At 43.7% G+C, this 18,659-nt stretch overlaps 3 protein-coding genes and 1 pseudogene across 3 annotated transcripts; 3 read left to right on the plus strand and 1 right to left on the minus strand.

The window, feature by feature from the left end:
• Positions 1–4,904: 4,904 nt before the first annotated feature.
• Positions 4,905–18,659, minus strand: part of LOC138214078 (receptor-type tyrosine-protein phosphatase N2-like) — a 147,981-nt pseudogene continuing 134,226 nt past the window's right edge.
• Positions 8,678–11,000, plus strand: LOC138214081 (tripartite motif-containing protein 16-like). Its single transcript, XM_069175449.1, has one exon. It carries the CDS (start codon positions 8,690–8,692, stop codon positions 10,433–10,435), a length of 1,746 nt encoding a protein of 581 aa, XP_069031550.1. The 5' UTR covers positions 8,678–8,689; the 3' UTR covers positions 10,436–11,000.
• On the plus strand, positions 12,525–14,806 carry LOC138214098 (tripartite motif-containing protein 16-like). The gene has a single exon (XM_069175467.1). The coding sequence runs from the start codon at positions 12,574–12,576 to the stop codon at positions 14,239–14,241; it is 1,668 nt and encodes a 555-aa protein (XP_069031568.1). The 5' UTR covers positions 12,525–12,573; the 3' UTR covers positions 14,242–14,806.
• On the plus strand, positions 16,331–18,612 carry LOC138214099 (tripartite motif-containing protein 16-like). Its single transcript, XM_069175468.1, has one exon. It carries the CDS (start codon positions 16,380–16,382, stop codon positions 18,045–18,047), a length of 1,668 nt encoding a protein of 555 aa, XP_069031569.1. The 5' UTR covers positions 16,331–16,379; the 3' UTR covers positions 18,048–18,612.

Raw genomic sequence — 18,659 nt, forward strand, 5'->3', positions numbered from 1 at the left:
GTGACAAGCCAACTGTGACAGGCTCTAATAGCTCTCCAACACATCCGTCTGAACACGCTTTGCCGCTCGTCGTGTGTGCGTGTTTCCTCTGTCTGTTTTATCTCCGTTACTCCGTTATCACTTCGAGTCTTCTCCTCCACCGCCGACGCCGCCGGAGCGAGACAGATTGAGGAGGAAGTTGGCCGGGAAATGGCATCGCCGGAAAAAAGTTCTGCTCCGCGGCTGAAAGAGCTCAGCGCTCGGACCGTTAGCGAACACCGAGTCGTCCGTGTTGCTGCCTGAAAATACAAAAAAATGTATTGGCTTTGGATTTGATGAGAGAAGTTGAATGGGAGTCTATGGAGCCGGAGGCTTTTTGGAGCCGACCTCTAGTGGCACTCGCTGGTATTGCAGCTGAAGACACTTCTGGATCAGAAGCTACGAACACTTTTATATCCAGTCTGTGCTTTATATGCAAAACTCCTAAATTTGCCGGCATATAATTGAGGGAGTCCTGCTTCCAGCTTCATCCTCTTCGTAAACAGCTGAAGAGTTCATCACTGGACGAGGTTGTCGATTCGACGCTGCTACTTTCCTCCAGTTACAACCCAGACTGAAACGCCGTTTTTATTCTTTAATGCAGGTATCTGATTATGCTTCATGTTGCGTTTAAACTTTCATTCGACATGAAGAGTCTCGGCTTTTTCTTCGATGTAAAGTGAAGACTGATTTTATCGACGCTGCACTCGCCGGACGCTGAGGGAGCGTCAGCGTTTTCCAGATGGAAAATCTGAGGCTGCAGAGAAGTGAACACGAAAACACTTCATCCGCCGCCTTGATGGAAGAACTTCATCTTCCAGCCTCGTTCAGTTCCCAGGTGTTACGCTGCACACGATTATTCAACCCCCTCCCCTCCTACGCACAGAAATAAGTTCAGACCCGAGAAGTCAGATCATTTCACAAACCGTCGTTTCTAAAATTCATAAAAACGCCCCGGGGAACAAATCCGTCCGGTGTCCAAATGTCAGAGTTGGAGAGAAGCTGGTGAAAGAAAAGTGGAACATTCAGCAGCTCGAGAGAGAGAGAGTCAAATGTTCTTCTTCAAGTTCTTCAGCAGCTACGAGGCGAGTGGACATCGGACCTACGACTCCAAATGACTGCTGGGTTTGTAAAATAGGCAACAGGTTGCTAACACGTTAGTAAAAAAAAAAATCTGATCCAAAGTGGCCAGAAACTCACGTATGTACATATCTTTAGGTACAAATAGTTAGTAGTAATAGTAAAAGTAAATTACGTGATATCGTATATTCTTAAAATGTGTCTTATTTCAAAAGGTACGACCAAGTTTGGACAGAGGCGAGCAGTAGTTATGCTAAGCTAAGTGAAGCTAACCAAATTGATACCCACTAATTCCCATAAAAAAACAAAGCAAAAACCAAGTAGGAAGCATTTCTGTATGCTTTCAAAAGTTGCTTTCATATTTTGTTTTAATTAAGAACAATTAGAAACAGTAAATAAACCGTATTTATACTGAATGTTCGATTTAATCCTACTTTGTCGATACTACAACTTGTGCCAAGTGGACTTGACTGAAATGTGATTTATTACCGTCACAAAAAGAAACCAAGAAGAACTGCAAAACTTAATTTCTAAAAAATCTCTTTTAAAACAGACAGGAAATGAAATAAGTCTCCAGTTATGCGACGAGTCCTCCGAGTCCAACCGACACACATCGTATCCGTCGCCGCGCCAATCTTCCTCCTAATTGTCCAACGCGCCCACGTCAGCTCGGTCCGGCCGCCGCTCATCATTTGTAATTATGCAAAACAGCGGCTTTGTCGTCGCGTGGAGGAAAAGCAATTTTTCTATGCAAATGGTTAAATTCCCTACGAGGGCCGTCGTCGGAGGCGCGCTCACGAACGCGCTAACGATGAGTGACGGCGGGTGATATTGGGGTCACCGAACGTGCGACACCGACGAAAATGATCAACTAAGTGCCAGAAGTGTCCTCGCGGCGAGAAGAGACGTCCGCGATCCAGCTGGACGAAGCGATGATGAGACAAAGATCTTTTCCCTGCGATTTAAATCAAAGAATTGATTTCTTCATTTTGATCATTTCCTTCCCGAGATGCCGGTCGCAGCGGTAAATGTCCCGCGCGGTAAACGCACCTGAACGTCGCACGATCTAAAAACAACAAAAAAAACGGCTCGTAAATATCACCGGAAATTGGTCTGAAACCCGTTGGACCTGCCCTCATTCAGGGAAAACGACCTCCGGGTCGTCACGCTCGCCGGTTTAGACGAACTGGAGTTGGTGGGCACCGACTTCATCACCGCGAGGCTCCAAGTCAAAGAGACAGACCGAGGAACGACGTGTAGAAGAAGAAAACCAGAGTAAATGATGGTGTCGCAGCCTCACTCACGCTTCATCGTAACGTTTAAGTTCAAGAGGAAACAGATCTGTTGGACCGTACTAATCTTTGAGATCTTAGTTTGCATCACGAGCTGCAGAAGAAAATATCCACGCATGTGCACGCATGATCCATCAAAAAGAGAAATCATTCAGTTTATTGGAGAATAAGGCACCTTTATGTTTTATGATCTGATATGTTGGATTTTACAAACCAAAATTTGTTGGCCTTTTTCTTTTAGGAAAACAAAAGTTGAATCTTTTCTTGACAATAAAAGCAGCGTGCCATTTTTTTTTTCACTATTCAAATCATGAGAACCAAACTACACAAACCAAGTGTCACATTTTGATTCACAATATCTTCTCTACTTTAGGTGAGAACTCGGCTACGTGTTCGGAAATGAAGTAGCGGAGCAGGTTTCAGCTGAAGATCTGAACTAGTTAACGAGTCAGAAGTCACAGTGTGAAAAAGGTAAATGTAGAAAAATGGAAGCTGCCAGATGGGAGACGTTTTTTTTTTTTGTTGTTTTTTTACAGTTGCGTTTTTATGACACAAAACAGGTGAAATTTCTGTGTTATGACGGAACAAAAAGCCGCGTCTATCTGCGAAGCCTCTTTTAATTTGTTCCGGTCCATCAGGAGGTCATCAGGAGGTCATCAGGAGGTCATCAGGAGGTCATCAGGAGGTCATCAGGAGGCCAGGCCACAGCGACTGTGTTGTTTGTAAAAAAAACAACTTTACAAATAACAGCATATGATTTTTGACTGCTGCCTCTCAGGGAGAATAATAAAATGCCGATATTACATTTGAAGCGGCGCCGACACTGATAGCAGACTCGGTGCATCTTGTTTCGATGTTAAATGAAGTAAAACTACTCCGAGTCTCAACGTATAATGCTGCTGTCTGAGGAGGGAAAAAAAAAAAAGTCGAAGCAATCATGTTGCCGTTTTCTTTTCTTCCTATTTCACTTGAATTGAAAGTTCCTGCAGTCATTTATTTGCTGAATGAGTTTCATGACCTCTAAGGCCCTTAAAAACCTGTTAAAATCCCCATTGTAGAATTTCAAATATGGCGACGTGTCAAAAGGAAAAATAAACACTCGTTTCCTCTTTCCTCGACACTTCATTTTTTTTTTTTTGCAGCAGCAGCAGCCAATGACAAGAAAATGAGTACAGACTACTTTACAACTCATCTTCTTCAAGGCTGCTCAAACCTTTTGTGTATGAAAGACTAAATTCAGCAAAGGCTTGGATTTGTAAAAAAGTCCATTAATTAATCGCAGTAGAAATGTTTCACCTACAACCGCTGTTGTAGATTTGCATTATTGAAATGCCTTCAAGGCTTCTCCAGTTTTATGTATACGCAGCAAAAAATTAAGTCAGCAGTTGCACGAAGAGCTCGGAAAAACACGCGGACTCAAATGCAACTTCACTGTTTCTTTGCTGTAAATGGTTCAACTCGGGCCTCTTTAAGTTCAGATTTAAACCCAAAGGGCAAAACAAGCAGGCGAAAAGTCCATAAAAACACACAGAAGCAGCAAAACACAACATGTGACATTCAGGAAAAAAAACTAAAGTTTCTCTTTACGCTCGGCGTTACTCACCAAAACACATTTCTTTCTCCATGAAGCCATGTTTTTCCTCAAAGCTTGAAGCCCGTCCATGTGTATGAGCAAAAAGGTTCTTCTTTGTCTTTTTCTTACACTTTATGGCAGGTGACATCCAGCGCTATAGCGCCACCTACTGTGCTGGAGTGTGGATCAGCGTTATCTGTTCTTTTGATCAGCCCACGTTTTAAACTCACATCTTCCACTTCAAGCTACCCGAGTTCCTTCTCTCATGTTTTCACTATTAAGACTATTAAGATGTGTTTCTTTTGTTATAATCTCATCTAAATAAGGCTTCACTCTAGCCCCCTTTATATGACCCCAATCTGAGGGCCCTAAACCTGTACATAATACTTACAAGGTATCTTCCTCAAATCCTGTCCTCATCCCATCTGCCACAGGTTCGTAAGCAGCTCGGTGTGAAACTTCAACTCCTTAAACATTCTAAATCTACTCATATAAATCACCACCGAGACGAAAGCAGCCGCTCGCTGAATCGATTTCCCCACTTCCTCCTTTCTAAGTCAACACTGCCAGTCAGCAACACAAGCTTATGTACCGAGAGTGTTTTTTTTCCACCCACAATCAATACCAAGCTGCTGTTTCACCTGAATTAAATAAGCTGTAAAAAAACAACAACAACAACCTATTCAGCCACAATTTAAAAAAGATGCCAGTTGAACTGAAAGCGGTGTGGTAGGTGGAGTCTGACGCCCGTCTTACTTTGTGTCCTTACATTTCAAAATCTATGAACAGTTGTTCATTAAACCTTGGATCCTGTATATCCGACTGTTTCGCCCTCACCCTCTATTAAAACAGATGTTTCACCGCCCGCCTGGATGGTAAAAATTGTGTATGATTTCATTTACAGTGTTAAGAAAAGAAAAAAAAGAGACAAAACTCAAAAGTCAGGATTGCATTACGATACTGCATCAACGATGAGACTTTATTCACAAGTTGTTTACACCAATAGAACAAAAATATCTTCTGTTGAGTTTTTCTGGGTTTATATACAGTGTTAATGCAACTGACCGGCCGTCTATTGGGGGTGGATGATGGGGAGGGAGGGGGAGGGGGGGTGATTATGCATCCTCACTGCAAAAAAATAAAATGCCCATTATCACAAGTTCAGCTCTGACTCTGAATCGGATCATTTAAATTATTTCAACGGCGTTTCGCTAGATTTCCACGTTTGTTTTGTTTCCACCTGACAGAATCCTTAAAAAGGCAGAAAACAAAAAGAATTCATTCCACGTTAAACAAGCCGTCAGAAGAAGCAGCGTGTTTCAGTTTTCGTGATGAAAAATGGAGTCGATTTCCAACATGACAGCGGCTTGCTGCAGTGTTACATCATGTCGCTACTGCACCGCCTTTCAGCCGGCTTTAACCGAGATCTGCACACTTTAGATGATAATCCTTGGCGCTTTTTTTTTTTTTTTTTTTTTTTTGCACTTTTAAGGTCCTTGGAACATAAAGTTAATAGATAAACCAACATTTTGTTTTTTTTCCTGCTTTAAGAGGTTTTCAAAGATCGTCTTGAGGCAACGAGAAAACTACAGCTGAATAACATAGCCATGCACTAGTAGCATCGTGTATCCGAGTCATATTACCGGTGGATTTAAATAAGACTGTAGAAACAAAACTACAATTCAATGGATGAAATCATTAAAACTGTTCAGTTACTGTCAACACAAATTCCAGATTTTAGACAAACTGTGAGCTGGTTTCCCAAAGTCATCTTGAGATAAACCTGTAACTTGTGTTTTGTTCAGTTTGACCTGAATTCGAGTTTTTGTTTTTTCCACAAATAGTTCTCAAACTATTTATAAATGCACGCTGTGTAGTTTCAGATATTTGTAGGTAGTTTTTCTGCTTTCAAGGCAGCCATTAGCTTCCATTAATTTCCACGTAGCACATAGGTCAGTTTCACGTCTTGCCTCACCTCGGCAAGAAAAAAGACCACCGGTGTTTGAGTCCGTGACAAAGCTAAAGCCTACGTGGATTTGTTTTAACTAATTGAGTTATGTAAATAACGAGACGTATTTAACGTACGTTAAGTAACTTGAGCGATGTTATGTCGTGTTACGAACATAAAACGAATTATTTTAACCCAAAAAACGATCTTTTCCTAAACGAGACGACGTGGTTTTTGGCATCGTACGAAATCAGACACTGACACCCTCTAGTGGACAGACAGGTGTGTTACATGCTTTGGCGTGAAATCAGGTTGGATAATAAATGAGCAGATTCTTCAAACTTCGAATAGAATTTTTGCTTAAAGTTGTCCATTTTGATTGAAGTCTGCTCGGCATTATTTTGTAAGAATAATTTGTTTTGTAATAGATTTTCTTTCACAAAAAATGAAAAACAACGAATGCAGGTAAAATGCAACACAACATGACCTGATTAGCAACAATGCCAAATATGAGTAGTTTGCAGTGAATGTGCTATAACATACAAATAAAATGCTTTCTGTGCTGTTTTTTTTTTTTTTAACAGCGGTTCATTTTAAAATGCTTTTGGGAAACCGCAAACCAGATTTCAATGTAATACAAGTTTAGCTACCGTACATGTACAAATCATCCATTAATGCTACATAGAGGACCAATTACTCAAAAGCAAAACTATCCCCTTTTTTATCATAAAAATACTCGTCAGGAACACTTTATTTTACAATGACTTCATTCCAGGATTCTCGGGGTTCAAACTCATTAATAATTAATTATGTAAAGTACAGTAGTTTGTGAGAGTCTTTGAATTAATGCAATGACTCTCAAACTTCCTGCCCCCTAAATTATTAAAGGGCTCATGTTCTCCGGTGTTTATCAGAGGGATTTTTTTATTATTAAGCTCCAGCACGGCTAACCTTTAATCCGCAGGTTAATGCACTAAAATAAGGCCATTTTAAAATAAAGTGTTCCCCACTAGCCTCGTTTCCACGTGGCTTCTTCACCAATCCATCTACTGTATTTTTTAAATTTTTTTATTAAGGCAGACATGAGTGTAACTTCACTGACAAGCCACGATATTGGTTGTCCACAAGAGAGAACAATTCAGGTTGAAGAAACACAATATTGCTTCGACTAAGATGATAAAAACTACATGTTGAGAAAATCATATCCATGCTGTTTCACCTCATTTCAAGTAAATGTTTTTTTTTTTTAAATTAAAATAAGTGTAATAACACAAAAAAAAACGTGTTGTATTTCAGCGTATCACCACTTACATTACAGAAAATATGCCTTCGTGGGAGATGAAATCACTCGTGATTTGTCTCGTATCTACCCGACGACCGAACTGCATGGAAACATATCAGAAAGCATGACACTAAATATCAGACACAAATAGGATTTTTGCGAAAGACATGATGATCGACAACACACACACACACGCACACACACACACACACACACACACACACACACACACACACACACTCAAAACTCAAAACCCGATCAGGGGCATCAATTCAGTACAACACGCAGGTTTGGCAATTATAACGTACAGACGTAAACTAATTTATTCGAGTTTGAGTGAAGTGATCAACTGATGCCCGTGAGGTCAACGCTGATCTAGAAACAGAAACTATGATAAATATACTCTTAACAGAACATAGAGAAACTTTTTTTTAACTATATATATATGTATATGTATAGAAAATTTAAAAAAAAGTTTAGATGCAGTGAAATGTTTACTTTGGGAGACAGACAGCATGGATCATTACAGTAGACGGAAGGTCGATCTATGTACATGAGTGGATTCCTGGTAAGATGTTTAGCGGGATGGGAGACGAGTTGGAAAAGGAGACGAGACTCAAACGAAGGGACGGGAGGAGGAAAAGAAGGAGGTGAATAATAGGAAACATTTCAAGGAGGTGGAAGAAGGGACGATCCACCATTTGGACCAGAAGAGGAGGAGTAGGAGGAGGAGGTGGAGGAGGCGGAAGAGGAGGAGGAGGCGCCGCTTCCTACTGTGGAAGAGCTTTCAGGATGGCGTTCACCTCCTCGGCGACGGCCGTCAACGCGAACTCAAACTGATCCTGCGGAGACGACAAAGAAGGAGAGAAAAAGGAAAGAATGTGAAAAGTACTGAAATATAAACGTAGGGAAGAAAAGTCGTGGAAAGGAAAGAGGATTAGTTCAAGTTTGATTTCAGAGATACCGGCTGCCAACGAGCCGGCGCTCCTGCAGAAACCTGGAAGATCAGGACAACAAAGCCCCTCCAGAATCCTACTTTGGTTGACGGTTACTACGGCAACGCTGCATTGAGAGAGTACTATCTACCAGAAAAGTACCCGGTACCAAGTAGAGTCGAGTAAAGAACTAAACCAAAACCAGGAACTCATCTTCACACCAAATGTGAAGGTATACAAATGGTGAAAGGTCAAAGTTCAGGGTCTCTGTGATGTCACGTCCCTTTAATCGTTCCAGCTATCCCTCCCTCCCTCCATTAATCTACAGAGAAGAGTTTCCTTCCTTAACCCGGAGCGGAGCAGCGTTTTAACCTCTCTGCTGTAAACGAAGGGTTAAACACAGCTAGAGCATCACAGCTGGACTTACTGGAACCACTCCCTCTTCTTCCTGCTCTGAAACACACTTCCTTGTTCCCTCCTTCAGATCTGCAGCTTGAAGATGGGCGGAGCCAACATGGGGTGGAGTCTAAGAGCTGACTTCCTCATTGGCTGCAGAGTCACATGATATTTAAATCAGCTGAAACCAGTTTTATCTTTGAGGAAGTGAAACTCACACAGTCACTGCTGCTGAGAGGTGAAATGGAGCAGAAAGGAGTTCAGTTGGACCGAGAAACCTTCTCTTGTTCCATCTGTCTGGATCTACTGAAGGATCCGGTGGCTCTTCCATGTGGACACAACTACTGCATGGAGTGTATTAAAGTCCACTGGGATGGACAGGACGGGACAGGAGTCTACAGCTGTCCTCAATGCAGGCAGGACTTCATACCGAGGCCTGTCCTGGACAAAAACACCATGTTGGCAGCTTTAGTGGAGGAGCTGAAGAAGACTGGACTCCAAGCTGCTCCTGCTGATCACTGCTATGCTGGACCTGAAGATGTGGCCTGTGATGTCTGCACTGGGAGAAAACTGAAAGCTGTCAAGTCCTGTTTATTCTGTCTGGCTTCTTATTGTGAGAAACACCTTCAGCCTCATTATGATGTCGCTCCATTAAAGAAACACAAGCTGGTGAACCCCTCCAAGAAGCTCCAGGAGAACATCTGCTCTCTTCACGACGAGGTGATGAAGATGTTCTGCCGCACCGATCGTCAGATTATCTGTTATCTCTGCTCTGTGGATGAACACAAAGACCACGACACCGTCTCAGCTGCAGCAGAAAGGACCGAGAGGCAGAGAGAGCTCGAGGGGAGTCGAGGAAACGTCCAGCAGAAAATCCAGGACAGACAGAAAGATGTGAAGCTGCTTCAGCAGGAGGTGGAGGACATCAATCAGTCTGCTGAGAAAACACTGGAGGGCAACGAGAAGCTCTTCACCCAGCTGATGAGTCTCCTCCAGGAAAGAAGCCGCGATGTGAAGCAGGAGGTCAGATCCCAGCAGGAAACCCAAGTGAGTCGAGTCAAAGAGCTTCAGGAGAAGCTGGAGCAGGAGATCGCTGAGCTGAAGAGGAAAGACGCCGAGCTGGAGCAGCTCTCACACACAGAGGATCACAACGAGTTCCTGCACAACTACCCCTCAGTGTCAGCACTCAGTGAGCCTACAGACTCATCCAGCATCCATATCCGTCCTCTCACCTACTTTCAGGATGTGACAGCAGCTGTGTCAGAGGTCAGAGATAAACTACAGCAAGTTCTGGATGAAGAATGGAAGAAGATCTCAGTGTCAGTGAATGAAGTGGACATTTTACTGTCACAACCAGGACCAAAGACCAGAGCTGGATTCTTAAGATATTCACAAGAAATCACACTGGATCCAAACACAGCATACAGAAAGATGTTATTATCTGATGGGAACAGAAAAGTAACAGTAATGGATCAGAATCAGTCTTATTCTGATCATCCAGACAGATTCATTGGATGGTGTCAGGTCCTGAGTAGAGAGAGTCTGACTGGACGTTGTTACTTTGAGGTGGAGAGGAGAGGAAGAGGAAGAGTTCTTGTAGCAGTCGCATACAAGAATATCAACAGAACAGGGATCTGGATGGAAAGTGTATTTGGATGTAATAACAAATCTTGGTCATTAAATTGTTACAATAACAGATTTTCTTACGACAACATTCAAACTCCCGTCTCAGGTCCTCCATCCTCCAGAGTGGGGGTGTACCTGGATCACAGTGCAGGTACTCTGTCCTTCTACAGCGTCTCTGAGACCATGACTCTCCTCCACAGAGTCCAGACCACGTTCACTCAGCCGCTCCACGCTGGACTTTGGATGTACAGCTCTGGATCCACAGCTGAGTTTGTGAGAGTCTGATAGGCTGCAGTCGTTTCTGCTCACGATCACGTGAACTTCTCTGAAGGTTTCAGGAACATGTGGACATCGTTGAAAAGCGTTGAACTCCGGTACCGATACCTCGACCTCAAAACTGGAACGACACTTTTTTCAACACCAATTTTATAGAATCTATTTTAGAAAAATTACAAACAGGTTGTTTTCTTTGGGCACGATTACCCGTCTAATGTCTCCCCGACGCTACAATTTACCGGTGTCCCTGAACATGCCATCGGCAGACTCTGGTTGGTTGGCTGCTTCCAGAGAAGCCTCCAGTTCCTGCAGCGCAGAGGTTTTTTTTATTGTTGTGATCATAAGTGTTTGATTTTACGTCTTCTCTCTATAATCATGATGTCATTTGTGGAGTTTTAATTGACATTTTTTCACTGTAAAATTTGCAGAAATGAGCAAAAATTGCAAGACAAAAAAAAATAAACGTGTTTTTTTTTCTTTCTAAAAACTATCAATGTAATTTGTGGAGTTTAAGTGAATTTATTTTGCTGTAAAATTGCAGGAATCAAAATAAAGCGTGATTTTTCTCTCACCACCTCCCTGCTGAAGAGTAATCTGTTGACTTCCTGTGATAAATGAAATATTAGACTTGTGATGTGTTTTTCTTCCTGTGTTGAACTCAGAGAACCATCAAGGAGCTCAAAGTGATCAAAAGAGTGTGAACGTGACGTATCTTTCCAGAACAGACCGTCTGTGACTGGAATATAGAAACTAAGAACACATCTGCTTTCAAAATAAGAGCTTTACATGATGAACACTGACAGAGGTCACGAAGGGTCACGGCGAGAAGGTTTTTTTTCCAGAACACTTTTGCATTTGCTTGCGACATATTTTGCGTTAACCTCGCGATACTTTTCTACTTCCTTTCCCTTTTGAGTCACGTGTCTGTTCAAGGAAAAGCTGCAGGAAACAGGAAGCTGCACGGAGGGAAGGATGAAAAGAAGGAGGAGCCTCCTCCGAGCAGCCAGATGGACTTCCTGATGAGAGGTGAGCCGTACGGTGACGATTCAGCACGGCAGCCTGACCACCTCCGGTTCAAGTGTCAAAAAGCAGCAGTTGTTGATTTGGGTTTTTCCTGCCCTGAGTTTTGTCTTTTTGGTTTCCCACTGAGGTTTGTGCGCTGCAGACAAAACTCGGGGCTAAAAAGCTACCTTCAACCTCCTCTGCATGAAAACATAGTCTGTACTTTTGATTTCCAGTTGACGAGTATGTTCTCCGAAAAAAGAGGCTGGAGTTGCACGTGTATTAAAACATGATAAACGTACCAACATCGGCGATTTACTTAGAAGTACGTTGAGCTCATGTTGAGTCACGTTTAAAGAGGTCTCTCCTCCGTCAACACTTAGAAATCAAATCGAGAGTGGCGAGGCTGAGAGGAATCAATGCGATAGACGTTCAGCTGAGGATACACGGAGGAAAAGTACCGAAATATAAACGTAGGGAAGAAAAGTCGTGGAAAGGAAAGAGGATTAGTTCAAGTTTGATTTCAGAGATACCGGCTGCCAACGAGCCGGCGCTCCTGCAGAAGCCTGGAAGATCAGGACAACAAAGCCCCTCCAGAATCCTACTTTGGTTGACGGTTACTACGGCAACGCTGCATTGAGAGAGTACTATCGACCAGAAAAGTACCCGGTACCAAGTAGAGTCGAGTAAAGAACTAAACCAAAACCAGGAACTCATCTTCACACCAAATGTGAAGGTATACAAATGGTGAAAGGTCAAAGTTCAGGGTCTCTGTGATGTCACGTCCCTTTAATCGTTCCAGCTATCCCTCCCTCCCTCCATTAATCTACAGAGAAGAGTTTCCTTCCTTAACCCGGAGCGGAGCAGCGTTTTAACCTCTCTGCTGTAAACGAAGGGTTAAACACAGCTAGAGCATCACAGCTGGACTTACTGGAACCACTCCCTCTTCTTCCTGCTCTGAAACACACTTCCTTGTTCCCTCCTTCAGATCTGCAGCTTGAAGATGGGTGGAGCCAACATGGGGTGGAGTCTAAGAGCTGATGTCCTCATTGGCTGCAGAGTCACATGATATTTAAATTAGAGCTGAAACTGGTTTTATCTTTGAGGAAGTGAAACTCACACAGTCACTGCTGCTGAGAGGTGAAATGGAGCAGAAAGGAGTTCAGTTGGACCGAGAAACCTTCTCTTGTTCCATCTGTCTGGATCTACTGAAGGATCCGGTGACTCTTCCATGTGGACACAACTACTGCATGGAGTGTATTAAAGTCCACTGGGACGGACAGGACGGGACAGGAGTCTACAGCTGTCCTCAGTGCAGGCAGGATTTCATACCGAGGCCTGTCCTGGACAAAAACACCATGTTGGCAGCTTTAGTGGAGGAGCTGAAGAAGACTGGACTCCAAGCTGCTCCTGCTGATCACTGCTATGCTGGACCTGAAGATGTGGCCTGTGATGTCTGCACTGGGAGAAAACTGAAAGCTGTCAAGTCCTGTTTAGTCTGTCTGGCTTCTTATTGTGAGAAACACCTTCAGCCTCATTATGATGTCGCTCCATTAAAGAAACACAAGCTGGTGAACCCCTCCAAGAAGCTCCAGGAGAACATCTGCTCTCTTCACGACGAGGTGATGAAGATGTTCTGCCGCACCGATCGTCAGATTATCTGTTATCTCTGCTCTGTGGATGAACATAAAGACCACGACACCGTCTCAGCTGCAGCAGAAAGGACCGAGAGGCAGAGAAAGCTCGAGGGGAGTCGAGGAAACGTCCAGCAGAAAATCCAGGACAGACAGAAAGATGTGAAGCTGCTTCAGCAGGAGGTGGAGGACATCAATCAGTCTGCTGAGAAAACACTGGAGGGCAACGAGAAGCTCTTCACCCAGCTGATGAGTCTCCTCCAGGAAAGAAGCCGCGATGTGAAGCAGGAGGTCAGATCCCAGCAGGAAACCCAAGTGAGTCGAGTCAAAGAGCTTCAGGAGAAGCTGGAGCAGGAGATCGCTGAGCTGAAGAGGAAAGACGCCGAGCTGGAGCAGCTCTCACACACAGAGGATCACAACGAGTTCCTGCACAACTACCCCTCAGTGTCAGCACTCAGTGAGCCTACAGACTCATCCAGCATCCATATCCGTCCTCTCACCTACTTTCAGGATGTGACAGCAGCTGTGTCAGAGGTCAGAGATAAACTACAGCAAGTTCTGGATGAAGAATGGAAGAAGATCTCAGTGTCAGTGAATGAAGTGGACATTTTACTGTCACAACCAGGACCAAAGACCAGAGCTGGATTCTTAAGATATTCACAAGAAATCACACTGGATCCAAACACAGCAAACAGAGAGATGTTATTATCTGATGGGAACAGAAAAGTAACAGTAATGGATCAGAATCAGTCTTATTCTGATCATCCAGACAGATTCATTGGATGGTGTCAGGTCCTGAGTAGAGAGAGTCTGACTGGACGTTGTTACTTTGAGGTGGAGATGAGAGGAAGAGGAGGAGTTCATGTAGCAGTCGCATACAAGAATATCAACAGAACAGGGATCTGGATGGAAAGTGTATTTGGATGTAATAACAAATCTTGGTCATTAAATTGTTACAATAACAGATTTTCTTACGACAACATTCAAACTCCCGTCTCAGGTCCTCCATCCTCCAGAGTGGGGGTGTACCTGGATCACAGTGCAGGTACTCTGTCCTTCTACAGCGTCTCTGAGACCATGACTCTCCTCCACAGAGTCCAGACCACGTTCACTCAGCCGCTCCACGCTGGACTTTGGATGTACAGCTCTGGATCCACAGCTGAGTTTGTGAGAGTCTGATAGGCTGCAGTCGTTTCTGCTCACGATCACGTGAACTTCTCTGAAGGTTTCAGGAACATGTGGACATCGTTGAAAAGCGTTGAACTCCGGTACCGATACCTCGACCTCAAAACTGGAACGACACTTTTTTCAACACCAATTTTATAGAATCTATTTTAGAAAAATTACAAACAGGTTGTTTTCTTTGGGCACGATTACCCGTCTAATGTCTCCCCGACGCTACAATTTACCGGTGTCCCTGAACATGCCATCGGCAGACTCTGGTTGGTTGGCTGCTTCCAGAGAAGCCTCCAGTTCCTGCAGCGCAGAGGTTTTTTTTATTGTTGTGATCATAAGTGTTTGATTTTACGTCTTCTCTCTATAATCATGATGTCATTTGTGGAGTTTTAATTGACATTTTTTCACTGTAAAATTTGCAGAAATGAGCAAAAATTGCAAGACAAAAAAAAATAAACGTGTTTTTTTTTCTTTCTAAAAACTATCAATGTAATTTGTGGAGTTTAAGTGAATTTATTTTGCTGTAAAATTGCAGGAATCAAAATAAAGCGTGATTTTTCTCTCACCACCTCCCTGCTGAAGAGTAATCTGTTGACTTCCTGTGATAAATGAAATATTAGACTTGTGATGTGTTTTTCTTCCTGTGTTGAACTCAGAGAACCATCAAGGAGCTCAAAGTGATCAAAAGAGTGTGAACGTGACGTATCTTTCCAGAACAGACCGTCTGTGACTGGAATATAGAAACTAAGAACACATCTGCTTTCAAAATAAGAGCTTTACATGATGAACACTGACAGAGGTCACGAAGGGTCACGGCGAGAAGGTTTTTTTTCCAGAACACTTTTGCATTTGCTTGCGACATATTTTGCGTTAACCTCGCGATACTTTTCTACTTCCTTTCCCTTTTGAGTCACGTGTCTGTTCAAGGAAAAGCTGCAGGAAACAGGAAGCTGCACGGAGGGAAGGATGAAAAGAAGGAGGAGCCTCCTCCGAGCAGCCAGATGGACTTCCTGATGAGAGGTGAGCCGTACGGTGACGATTCAGCACGGCAGCCTGACCACCTCCGGTTCAAGTGTCAAAAAGCAGCAGTTGTTGATTTGGGTTTTTCCTGCCCTGAGTTTTGTCTTTTTGGTTTCCCACTGAGGTTTGTGCGCTGCAGACAAAACTCGGGGCTAAAAAGCTACCTTCAACCTCCTCTGCATGAAAACATAGTCTGTACTTTTGATTTCCAGTTGACGAGTATGTTCTCCGAAAAAAGAGGCTGGAGTTGCACGTGTATTAAAACATGATAAACGTACCAACATCGGCGATTTACTTAGAAGTACGTTGAGCTCATGTTGAGTCACGTTTAAAGAGGTCTCTCCTCCGTCAACACTTAGAAATCAAATCGAGAGTGGCGAGGCTGAGAGGAATCAATGCGATAGACGTTCAGCTGAGGATACACGGAGGAAAAGTACCGAAATATAAACGTAGGGAAGAAAAGTCGTGGAAAGGAAAGAGGATTAGTTCAAGTTTGATTTCAGAGATACCGGCTGCCAACGAGCCGGCGCTCCTGCAGAAGCCTGGAAGATCAGGACAACAAAGCCCCTCCAGAATCCTACTTTGGTTGACGGTTACTACGGCAACGCTGCATTGAGAGAGTACTATCGACCAGAAAAGTACCCGGTACCAAGTAGAGTCGAGTAAAGAACTAAACCAAAACCAGGAACTCATCTTCACACCAAATGTGAAGGTATACAAATGGTGAAAGGTCAAAGTTCAGGGTCTCTGTGATGTCACGTCCCTTTAATCGTTCCAGCTATCCCTCCCTCCCTCCATTAATCTACAGAGAAGAGTTTCCTTCCTTAACCCGGAGCGGAGCAGCGTTTTAACCTCTCTGCTGTAAACGAAGGGTTAAACACAGCTAGAGCATCACAGCTGGACTTACTGGAACCACTCCCTCTTCTTCCTGCTCTGAAACACACTTCCTTGTTCCCTCCTTCAGATCTGCAGCTTGAAGATGGGTGGAGCCAACATGGGGTGGAGTCTAAGAGCTGATGTCCTCATTGGCTGCAGAGTCACATGATATTTAAATTAGAGCTGAAACTGGTTTTATCTTTGAGGAAGTGAAACTCACACAGTCACTGCTGCTGAGAGGTGAAATGGAGCAGAAAGGAGTTCAGTTGGACCGAGAAACCTTCTCTTGTTCCATCTGTCTGGATCTACTGAAGGATCCGGTGACTCTTCCATGTGGACACAACTACTGCATGGAGTGTATTAAAGTCCACTGGGACGGACAGGACGGGACAGGAGTCTACAGCTGTCCTCAGTGCAGGCAGGATTTCATACCGAGGCCTGTCCTGGACAAAAACACCATGTTGGCAGCTTTAGTGGAGGAGCTGAAGAAGACTGGACTCCAAGCTGCTCCTGCTGATCACTGCTATGCTGGACCTGAAGATGTGGCCTGTGATGTCTGCACTGGGAGAAAACTGAAAGCTGTCAAGTCCTGTTTAGTCTGTCTGGCTTCTTATTGTGAGAAACACCTTCAGCCTCATTATGATGTCGCTCCATTAAAGAAACACAAGCTGGTGAACCCCTCCAAGAAGCTCCAGGAGAACATCTGCTCTCTTCACGACGAGGTGATGAAGATGTTCTGCCGCACCGATCGTCAGATTATCTGTTATCTCTGCTCTGTGGATGAACATAAAGACCACGACACCGTCTCAGCTGCAGCAGAAAGGACCGAGAGGCAGAGAAAGCTCGAGGGGAGTCGAGGAAACGTCCAGCAGAAAATCCAGGACAGACAGAAAGATGTGAAGCTGCTTCAGCAGGAGGTGGAGGACATCAATCAGTCTGCTGAGAAAACACTGGAGGGCAACGAGAAGCTCTTCACCCAGCTGATGAGTCTCCTCCAGGAAAGAAGCCGCGATGTGAAGCAGGAGGTCAGATCCCAGCAGGAAACCCAAGTGAGTCGAGTCAAAGAGCTTCAGGAGAAGCTGGAGCAGGAGATCGCTGAGCTGAAGAGGAAAGACGCCGAGCTGGAGCAGCTCTCACACACAGAGGATCACAACGAGTTCCTGCACAACTACCCCTCAGTGTCAGCACTCAGTGAGCCTACAGACTCATCCAGCATCCATATCCGTCCTCTCACCTACTTTCAGGATGTGACAGCAGCTGTGTCAGAGGTCAGAGATAAACTACAGCAAGTTCTGGATGAAGAATGGAAGAAGATCTCAGTGTCAGTGAATGAAGTGGACATTTTACTGTCACAACCAGGACCAAAGACCAGAGCTGGATTCTTAAGATATTCACAAGAAATCACACTGGATCCAAACACAGCAAACAGAGAGATGTTATTATCTGATGGGAACAGAAAAGTAACAGTAATGGATCAGAATCAGTCTTATTCTGATCATCCAGACAGATTCATTGGATGGTGTCAGGTCCTGAGTAGAGAGAGTCTGACTGGACGTTGTTACTTTGAGGTGGAGATGAGAGGAAGAGGAGGAGTTCATGTAGCAGTCGCATACAAGAATATCAACAGAACAGGGATCTGGATGGAAAGTGTATTTGGATGTAATAACAAATCTTGGTCATTAAATTGTTACAATAACAGATTTTCTTACGACAACATTCAAACTCCCGTCTCAGGTCCTCCATCCTCCAGAGTGGGGGTGTACCTGGATCACAGTGCAGGTACTCTGTCCTTCTACAGCGTCTCTGAGACCATGACTCTCCTCCACAGAGTCCAGACCACGTTCACTCAGCCGCTCCACGCTGGACTTTGGATGTACAGCTCTGGATCCACAGCTGAGTTTGTGAGAGTCTGATAGGCTGCAGTCGTTTCTGCTCACGATCACGTGAACTTCTCTGAAGGTTTCAGGAACATGTGGACATCGTTGAAAAGCGTTGAACTCCGGTACCGATACCTCGACCTCAAAACTGGAACGACACTTTTTTCAACACCAATTTTATAGAATCTATTTTAGAAAAATTACAAACAGGTTGTTTTCTTTGGGCACGATTACCCGTCTAATGTCTCCCCGACGCTACAATTTACCGGTGTCCCTGAACATGCCATCGGCAGACTCTGGTTGGTTGGCTGCTTCCAGAGAAGCCTCCAGTTCCTGCAGCGCAGAGGTTTTTTTTATTGTTGTGATCATAAGTGTTTGATTTTACGTCTTCTCTCTATAATCATGATGTCATTTGTGGAGTTTTAATTGACATTTTTTCACTGTAAAATTTGCAGAAATGAGCAAAAATTGCAAGACAAAAAAAAATAAACGTGTTTTTTTTTCTTTCTAAAAACTATCAATGTAATTTGTGGAGTTTAAGTGAATTTATTTTGCTGTAAAATTGCAGGAATCAAAATAAAGCGTGATTTTTCTCTCACCACCTCCCTGCTGAAGAGTAATCTGTTGACTTCCTGTGATAAATGAAAT

Source organism: Embiotoca jacksoni, unplaced genomic scaffold (assembly GCF_022577435.1).
Source record: "Embiotoca jacksoni isolate LCO1_2020_lvr unplaced genomic scaffold, fEmbJac1.0.p SCAF_67, whole genome shotgun sequence".
NCBI lineage: Eukaryota > Metazoa > Chordata > Actinopteri > Embiotocidae > Embiotoca > Embiotoca jacksoni.